General features: G+C 41.0%; 1 protein-coding gene across 1 annotated transcript in view; it reads left to right on the top strand.

Moving 5' to 3' along the window:
- The first annotated feature begins 2066 nt into the window (after nt 1-2066).
- Nucleotides 2067-9823, top strand: part of LOC119964226 (receptor-type tyrosine-protein phosphatase beta-like) — a 95161-nt gene continuing 87404 nt past the window's right edge. Inside the window, exons 1-2 of the mRNA XM_038793510.1 lie at nt 2067-2155; nt 2312-2330. Of these exons, the coding sequence (XP_038649438.1) occupies nt 2102-2155; nt 2312-2330 (73 nt within the window). The 5' untranslated portion in view covers nt 2067-2101. The remainder of the gene's footprint in view (nt 2156-2311; nt 2331-9823) is intronic.

The following is a 9823-nucleotide window of genomic DNA, read 5'->3' as shown; positions in this document are numbered from 1 at the left end:
CATCTATCTTTACCAAGGAAGAAAATGCTGCACAGTTCATGGTGATAAAGAAGGTAGTTCAAACACTTGAATGATTTGAAATTGGAGAAGAGGATGTATTGGATAACCTGCCTTTACTTTAAGTTCATAAAGCTCAGGTAAGATGAGATGCATTCAAGGATACTGAAGGAAGTGAAATTGGAAATTGTAGAGGCGCTGGCCATAATTTCCCAATCCTCCTTAGGCTTTGGGTGATGCCAGAGGACTGACAAATTGCAAATGTTACACTCTTGTTCAAAACCAAAAGGCCAGTCAGTTTAACCTCAGTATAGGGAAGCGTCAAGAAGTGATATTTCAAGACAGAATTAGCCTCAACTATAGCATTCAGTTCTGGGCACCATTCTTTAGGAAGGCATTGGAGAGAGTGCAGAGAAGGTTCACAAAACCCGGGATGATGAATTTTAGTTATGTAATATAATAATAATCTTTATTGTCACAGGTAGGCTCGTATTAACACTGCAATGAGGTTACTGTGAAAAGCCCCTCGTCGCCACATTCCGGCGCCTGTTCGGGTACACGTAGGAAGAATTCAGAATGTCCAAATTACCTAACAGCACATCTTTCGGGACTTGTGGGAGGAAACCGGAGCACCAGGAGGAAACCCACACAGACACAGGGAGAACGTGCAAACTCTGCACAGACAGTAACCCAAGCCGGGAATCAAACCTGGGACCCTGGTGCTGTGATACAACAGTGCTAACCACTGTGCTATCGTGCCAAAAGTTGGTACTGTTTTCCCTGGAGAAAAGAAGGTTGCGAGCAGGTATGATAGAGTTATTCAAAATCATCAGGGGTCTGGACAGAGTGGCTAGGGTGAAAATGTAGCCATTGGTGGAAGTAGCAGGGACCAGAGGGCACAGATTTAAGGGAATTGGAAAAAGAAGCAATGGCGACAGGGGGAAAAACTTTCTCCGTGAGTTAGAATCTGGAATGTACTGCTTGAGTGTGTGGTGGGGGTCATTCAAAGCATCAAAGAGGGATTCGCATTATTATCTGAAAAAGAAGGTGGGGGAATGGCATTAAGTGAACTGATCCTTCAGAAAGCCAACACAGACTCGCCTGGTTGAATAGTATCCTTCTGTACTGTAACCATTCTATGATTTTACATTTCTGGATAATGCCTTATGGCCCAGTGGCAATGCCTGTCCTTGGGGAATCAATGTCAATCTGCATAGTGTCTCCAGAAGCTCTGTCTCACAGATTTTACCTACCCATTGTGTGTAGTGCTTTCTGCCAATAGCCCCAAATGGTCTTGCACTAATCTGATTATTATTTATCTTATTAGAATATTGTGTCCCCTTGCCTCTTTAATTTCTAACAAGTGGAACATTTTCTCAAATATCTTCTCATCATTGTAACCCAAAAATGCAGGGTTAATGACTTGAGAAGTCCTTTATGGGCAGCACGGTAGCATAGTGGTTAGCACAATTGCTTCACAGCTCCAGGGTCCCAGGTTCGATCCCCAGCTTGGGTCACTGTCTGTGCGGAGTCTACATGTTCTCCCCGTGTGTGCATGGGTTTCGTCCGGGTGCTCTGGTTTCCTCCCACAGTCCAGAGATGTGCAGGTTAGGTGGATTGGCCATGCTAAATTGCCCTTACTGTCCAAAATTGCCCTTAGTGTTGGGTGGGGTTACTGGGTTATGGGGATAGGGCGGGGGTGGGGGCTTGGGTAGGGTGCTCTTTCAAAGAGCCGATGCAGACTCGATGGGCCGAATGGCCTCCTTCTGCACTGTAAATTCTATGATTTCTATGATTATACTTAAAATGATCATATTTGCAGAGGGGAACGAATGTATCTGAGTATGTAGAACTTGTCGAGGAAGTGTTAGCAAAAGTAACACTGGACACTGATTAGAAGTGATTTGTCTCATGCAATGGCTGCTGGCCTTCGATGGGGAGTTTCTAAAGAGGTGGGCCCAAGCCACGCTTCCTGATTGGTTCATGGAAACGGTGTTGGTGATAATTTCCATTGCAAACTCTTCAAAAGATCACCTTGTCCTTTGGGGGTTCATTCGTATTCAAAGACCTGTCATCCCAGCTTGTTTGTTTGCTCTATGTAGCAATGGAGTTTGTAAATATGCTGAGAATATGTTTAATATTAACCACTCTATATCAGGTAACTTGATTTATTTAGAGATAATGTACTGACGATAAAATTTATATTAAAATAAAACTTGCGTTTTAGTGGACGTCAATGAAAAGTTATAGTCACTGCGAAATTGTTAAAATACTAATTAATTTTTAAAAAGGATTGTCTTTCTTTTCCCTACAGGTGTCATATTGCCAGTCCGGTGAGTTTACACATCTAATAATTTACTAAACTAGGCAGAAAAACGAGAGTGTGTCCCCGAATCGTTTGAGTCTCATTATCAAATTCAGTGCAGATCCAGCAATGAGTTATTTCAGTAGGGACTTAAGGTTAAGGGTATTGTTTTAACAGTAAAACGTACTGAGACTGAGCATTCCATTGCACTGTATCTGGAAAGTGCTACAGTTGTGCTACTTTTGTCTTTGAAATGCGATGTGACGGATGGTACAACCTAAGCGGTCTGTCTTATCCTGTCCCTAGTCTTGGAGGCGTTTGTCGTTGAAGCCGCCTTCTGAGCATTGCGGGTTTCACCCACTTGTAAAGAAACGGTGTTTAGCATTTCCGAGACACATATATAAACACACACTTCAATTTTTTTTTTTAAAGTACTTATCCCATTGGGATCTCCGGGAAAACTAGCGGATAATTGCTTGAGAGCTGCCTATTTTAAATAAAGCCTGGGAGAGATGATGCCTCAGTGTGACCAACAGGAAGGCAAAACTGCACAGCTACCCTCTCAAACTGAGGAGACTCCATTCATATGATTATATACTATCTAATTCTATAGTATATAATTCTAGTATACTATGCTAACTAAAATATTCTGCTTTACTAATCACTACATGTTTATATTCAAAGTTGACGTTAGCTCAAGTAAGGACCAGTAAAGAGTAAATAACATAACCGATAATAATTACAATAATAGGTTACCCATTAATCAACCGATTTCGGCGGGTGTTTTTGTTTCAAACTTCCCTGTGGTGAACATAAAATCTCATTCCTGAATGGAATATGTACCGGATTTTTAAAAAACTTCTATGCAATAAGCAGGACGAAATTGGTTCATCTTTGTTTGAGAAATTAACAATGACCCGCGTTTATGTCTCTGTGCACCTCATTGATTTATTTGACCGATTTAGTGATTTACATATATTTTATTACGAACGAACACAATTGACAAGAATCATGTCCGTCGTTTGCAATAATTCTCCTCCACTTGGCGCCAATGAAGTAAAATCAAGAATCTAAAATTGCGAGTCCCATCTCCCTTTAACATTGTACAAATGTAATATGGAGGGGGTGGAGGGGGGGAGCTTGTGAAATAAAAATCAAAGTACTGCAGGTATATTGTGATGGTCTTAACGCCACCTATTGTTGAATTTAAATAGTGTAAGTCGCTTTTAAGAATAACACAGGGTACGAAACGGTCCTATTAATGGTTGTACCTATTGGGCAACGCTTCGGGTTGTTTGAACATCTATTTTAGCAGATGTAATCATCTGTTTAAAATAGGCGAGTTAAAGTGGCAAAGAAATGTCACACAAATGCTTTATTGGCCACTAATAGTAATCCTGGATGACTTTCCCAGGAGTTATTGCTTTTTGTATCTTGCTGTTATAATTCCAAGGTAATGTTAATATTCTCACCGAGAATAAAATTTTGTTTTATAGGCTGAGAAATTGATTTATCATTTTGCTTAAATTAACCGTCTTTAAAACAGTAAATAACCTCCAGTAAAATCATCTGAAGGGTAACAGAATCAAATTTGCAGAAAACATTGCCCTCTTGGCCCAGGAAAATCACTCTCACAGACTTCAGATGCATAGAAAAACTGGTATAGATTTTGAACTTGCCATTGAAAATGAGGATTGGCAAATTTTATAATGATCCATTATGCCAATTTTTTGACATGGTGGCAAGTTGAAAATCTATATCATAGAACCACAGAAAAGTTACAGCAGAGAAGGAGGCCATTCAGCCCATCATGTCCATGCCAGCCCGAGGATGCATAGCCCCTCTAATCCCACCTCCCTGCATCCAATCCAAAACCCCGCAGTTTAGAGCACTTAAAGTGCAGATCCAGGTACTTTTTCAAAGAGTTTACAGTCTCTGCCTCCACCACCAACTCGGGCAGTGAATTTCAGTCCCCCCACTACCCTCTGTATAAAAAGGTTCTTCCCCATGTTCCTCTGCACCTTCTGCCACTTGTTTTGAATCTATGTCCCCTGATTCTAGAATTCTCCACCAAGGGAAACAATTTTATTCTGTCCATTCTATCTTTTCCCTCATAATTTTGTCCACCTCAATTAAGTCAGCTTTCTTTGTTCCAAGGAAAATAACCCCAACCTATCCAATCTCTCCTCGTAGCCCTGACAACAATTTTGTAAACCTCTTCTGCACTCTCTCCATGGCAATTACGTCCTTCCTCTAATGTGGTGACCAGAATTGCACACAACACTCCAGTTGTGACCTGTTTTATACAATTCCAACATTATATCCTTACTTTAATATTCTATACCTCTGCCAATGAAGGAAAGAATTCCATAAGCTTTCCTTACAACCTTACCTATTTGAACTGTGCACTTGTACGCCAAGATCTCTCACTTCATCTGCGTCGCTTAGTATATTCCCATTTATTGCGTACTCCCGATAACTGTTTGACCTCCCCAAATGCTTGATCTCACACTTCTCTGTGTTAAATTCCATCTGCCACTCCACCAAACAATCTATATCATTTTAGAAATAAAGCTTTCCTCTACACTGTCCACCACTTGGCCAATCTTTGCGTCATCAGCAAATTTCCCAATCCCCCCCATCATCGCAGAACCCTTCCATTTATAAGCTTATTGGTTCTTTGAACATTTCAAACTGTCCTGGAGCCCCCACCCCTTGAAAATAAGAACATAAGAACTAGGAGCAGAAGTAGACCGTCCGGCCCTTTAAGCCTGCTCCGCCATTCTATAAGATCATGGCTGATCTTTTTGTGATCTCAGAATCACTTACCCGCATTCTCGCCATATCCCGTAATTCCTTTATTTTTCAAAAAAAAATCTACCCTATCTTTAAATATATTCAATGAAGTAGCGTCTTCTACTCCTTTCGGTAGGGCATTCCATACTTTAACCACCCTCTGAGTGAAGAAGTTCCTCCTTGATTCAGTCCTAAATCTGCTCCCCCTAATCTTAAGGCTATGCCCTCTTGTCCTACTTTCACCTACTAGTGGAAACATCCTTTCTACTTCTATCTTATCCATTCCCTTCAAAATTTTATATGTTTCTATTAGATCCCCCCTCAACCTTCTGAATTCCAGTGAATATAATCCCAATCTACTCAGCCTCTCCTCACACGATAACCCCCTCAACTCCGGAATCAGCCTAGTGAACCTCCTCTGCACCCCCTCTAGTGCTGGCACATCCTTTCTCAAGTGTGGAGACCAAAACTGCACACAGTACTCCAGGTGTGGCCTCACCAGCACCTTGTACAACTGCAACATTACCTCTCTACTTTTAAACTCAATCCCCTTCGCAACGAAGGACAAAATTCCATTTGCCTTCCTAATTACTTGTTGCACCTGCAGATCAACCTTTTGTGACTCATGCGCAAGTACACCCAGGTCCCTCTGCATAGCAGCATGCTGCAGCTTTTTACCATTTAAGTAATAATCCGTTATATTGTTACTCCTACCAAAATGCACGACTTCACACTTATTGACATTATACTCCATCTGCCAGACCTTTGCCCACTCACTCAATGTGTCAATGTTCCTCTGTAAGGTTTTACAGTCCTCAGTACACTTTGCTCTGCCACACACCTTCGTGTCATCTGCAAACCTGGATACCTTACACGTAGTTCCCAACTCCAAATCGTCTATATAAATTGTAAATAATTGTGGTCCCAACACCGATCCCTGAGGCACACCACTCGTCACTGATTGCCAGCCAGAATAGCACTCATTTATTCCCACTCTTTGTTTCCTGTTAGACAACCAATCCTCTATCCATGCTAGTTCTCTACCCTTAACACCATGCATCCTTATCTTATGCAGCAGCCTCTTGTGCGGTACCTTGTCAAAGGCCTTTTGGAAATCTAGGTACACCACATCCACTGGGTCCCCTTTGACTACCTTGCTCTAAATGTCTTCATAGAAATGCAACCCCTGGTGTCAAAATAATAATAATCTTTATTATTGTCACAAGTAGGTTTACATTAACAATGCAATTAAGTTACTGTGAAAATCTCCTAGTCGCCACACTCCATTGAGACAATGAATGGGTGGGGAGTGGGGGGGGGTGGGTGGGGGGGGTGGGGGGGAGGGGATAGGATCTACCTTTTTACCCATATACCTAATAGCGGGTTTTCTAGATACGAGAGTTCTCGATTTGCTTATGTGATGCAGACACTTCTAGTGTGATCAAGCATTGGACTATATGAGGTTATTCAGATGTAGGAGGGAACAAGTGTGAGCAGAGAAATCAAACATAGTGGGAGATTCAAGTGAAGTTCTTCTGAGGATATCCCTGGGGACCGATCTACAAGAATAAATGTTCGCAAAAGTTTGTCTTGACTTAGATTTTATTTCTTGAATGAGCAACTGGAAACAAAATCGTCCAAAGACAAATAAATATGGACATCTTGCATGAAGAAATGAGCCTGGATTGCAAAAAGCGCAGAGATCAGCAGGAGTTTCACCACCTCTCAGAAGATATGGATTTCTTCCTCAATTCTGGGAAGTCAAGTACAATTGCACAGAAATCATTTGACTAATCTCTTGATAACAATGTTAAAACTTTATTGGTTACAAAACCACCATCTGAACAAAGGATATTCTGAATTTGTGTCAACACACTCTTGGGTAATTTATCAAAGACATTAACTCATTTAAGAAAAACGGAGCATTGTTCACTGGCCTTGACAGACATTTGGAAGATTTTCACTTTGAGTATGCAGTAAAGGGGACCCAAAGAATTGTCTTGAAACCCAAGTCCAAACTAATAAGAACCTGCATTTGTAAACTGAGATTTTTTTTTTGATGGTATGACTTGATAAAGATGTGGACGTATACTTTTTAAACAACTAAAGAAAGTCACCAGACTTCGAACACCATCGTGAACGTGACCATCTGATGGCGTTGACTGAATTTTCTTAGCTTAAAAGTGGAATTGAATCTCTTGACTTCATGGTTTTATTTGTAAACCAACTTGCTATAAAAGCTGGGTACCTGATTGTGACAAGCGATTAACTTCCATAGTGACCTTAGACTGTAGGAGGAGGTAGGTAGTTCAGACTCCTCTTCTGTGCGGAGCGTCTGGAATTGAAGTGGCACTCGACATGATCAACATGAGAAAAATAAACTCAGCTTCTCAACAAGAATATCACACTGGTCCAGCCAGTCCTGGAGCCCTTGCCACGTTCAAAAAGAGCACACGGGGTTAATCATTACAGAGGATTTTAATATCCCAATCAGAAATGTTGTCACTGTGAAATCAGTCCAAACACTGATGTGAGTCGATACCAGAAACATTAAAAAAAAATCTACAATGATGGAATCTAAATTTCCCATCTGATGTCAGTATCAACCACTTGCAAATAAAATAAAGTTCACCCATGATTAAGAATAAAACTTCCATTCTCCGCAATGACATGTCTTTGCAGACATTATGATGTAATCTGTGGGCCCAAGTCCAATAAGGTAAAACCGACCTTGTCCATGGAGGGGTGGGTATGCACGTACAATTCAGTTATGTCTATAATCAAGTTCAATGATGCTGTTTCCAATGAAATCACGTGTCAAGTCTCTTCCCCAATATTCTGCATCAAGCTTCCTGTATATACTAACACTCGCTTGATAGTACAGAACTTGAATATTGCTGAAAAGAGAGACATTTTGCTGAAGCTTTACATCTTGTACTCCTCAGGACAAATACAAGAATGCCAAATTTCAAACAATCACAACATTTTATAAGACAAGAGAATAGGGTGCTGATTGGCTGGCAGGTCAACTCTGATTGGCTGAGACATTGTCATGAAGGAATCAATAGGTCCCCCAAGCTCTAGGTCATTCAATAAAGGTGCAGGGTTTGTGCAGATTCCTTTTGTTTGCATAAAATGAGTCTGTATATGAATGTATGTTGCTTCCAGCAAGCGCAACTGAACCATGTTGTGAGCTCACCGATCATCTTAAATTGGTTGCTCGAGTAACTTTTAATGCACTCAGTATTGTTCAGCAAGTGTAGAATCACATCTGACTGTAGATGTTTTGCTTTGGTATGGGTGGGATGTTGGAGTACTGTTTGAAGTCTGTTTATTGCAAATAGTTGAAAGAATATGCTGTTTGATTTAGCCAGCCAATCTCTGGGACATCCAGTCTACATATTGCACCAGCACTGGTCTTTAAACCGGACGTTATTCAATTGTGTGGCAGGCAGAATGTCTTTTTGTGCTGCAGGCAGTATCATGTTAGGGGTAAATGCCACTCGTGTAGCCACTGCATAGTAATAGTGTGAAACTGGTTAGGAACAGGCATAGGCCATTTGGCCCTTGCGTCTTCCCCACCATCCAATGAGGTCATGGCTTATCTGTGGCCTAACTCCATATATCTGTCTTTGACCCATATCCCTTAATAGCTTTGCTTAACAAAAATGTACCTAACTCTGATTTAAAATTAACAACTGATCTAGCATCAATTGCCATTTGTAGAAGAGAGTTCCAAACCTCTACCATCCTTTGTGTTGAAGTGTTTCCTAACATCGGGGAGAATGCTGGTAGGTGGAGTTGAAATGCCCATCAGCCATGATTGAATGGCGGAGTGGACTCGATGGGCCGAATGGCCTTACTTCCACTCCTATGTCTTATGGTCTTATAGTCTTATCTTTCCTGAATGGTCTGGCCCTAAATTTTAGACTATGCTCCCCCTAGTCCTGGAATCTCCAACAGTGGAAACAGTTTATCTTTATCTGCCCTGTCTTTTCCTGGTAAAATCTTGAAGACTTCAATCAGATCACCCCTTCACCTTCTAAATTCTAAAGAAAACAAGTATGATTTGTATAATCTCACCTCATAACCTAACCCCTGTAGTCCAGGTGTCATTCTAGTAAACCCATGTTGCAATCCCTCCAAGGCCAGAATGTCCTTCCTAAGGGGTGGTGCCCAGACCTGCTCACAGTACTCCAAGTGGGGTCTAATGAAGGTTTTGTAAAGCTGCAGCAGAACTTCTGCGTCCTTCTACTCAAGTCTCTAGATATAAAGGCCAACTTTCCATTAGCCTTCTAGATTACTTTCGATAATTGTTCATGGCATTTTAAAAATCTATGCACCTGAATCTCAGGTCTCTTTGGATCTCCACTGAATTTAGCTTCATACAGTCTAAAAAGTACCCTGATCTATACTTTTTTTAAATCCACAATGGATAACCTTACACTTGCTTAACTTGTTCATATTCTTTGGGATATTTAGCTTTTCGAGATAATTTGAGGTAGAAAAAGTGGCGGCCTTGGCCAATTTGTAAGTTTGCACGATACAGTGAACAACAATAACATCAGGGTAGCCATTGTCCTACAGGAAAGCTTTGATGTGCTCTATTTTTGCATCAAGCTTGCAAAGTGAGTAAATGGCTAGGGCCCAATTTACAAGATCACTGACAATCTTACAGCACATCAGGCTATACAAATCTCAATATTTAGATTGACTGGTGAAGGC

Source organism: Scyliorhinus canicula, chromosome 4 (genome assembly GCF_902713615.1).
Source record: "Scyliorhinus canicula chromosome 4, sScyCan1.1, whole genome shotgun sequence".
Lineage (NCBI taxonomy): Eukaryota > Metazoa > Chordata > Chondrichthyes > Carcharhiniformes > Scyliorhinidae > Scyliorhinus > Scyliorhinus canicula.
Note: the sequence above shows the minus strand (reverse complement) of the source record. Positions and strands in the feature narration are given on the sequence as shown.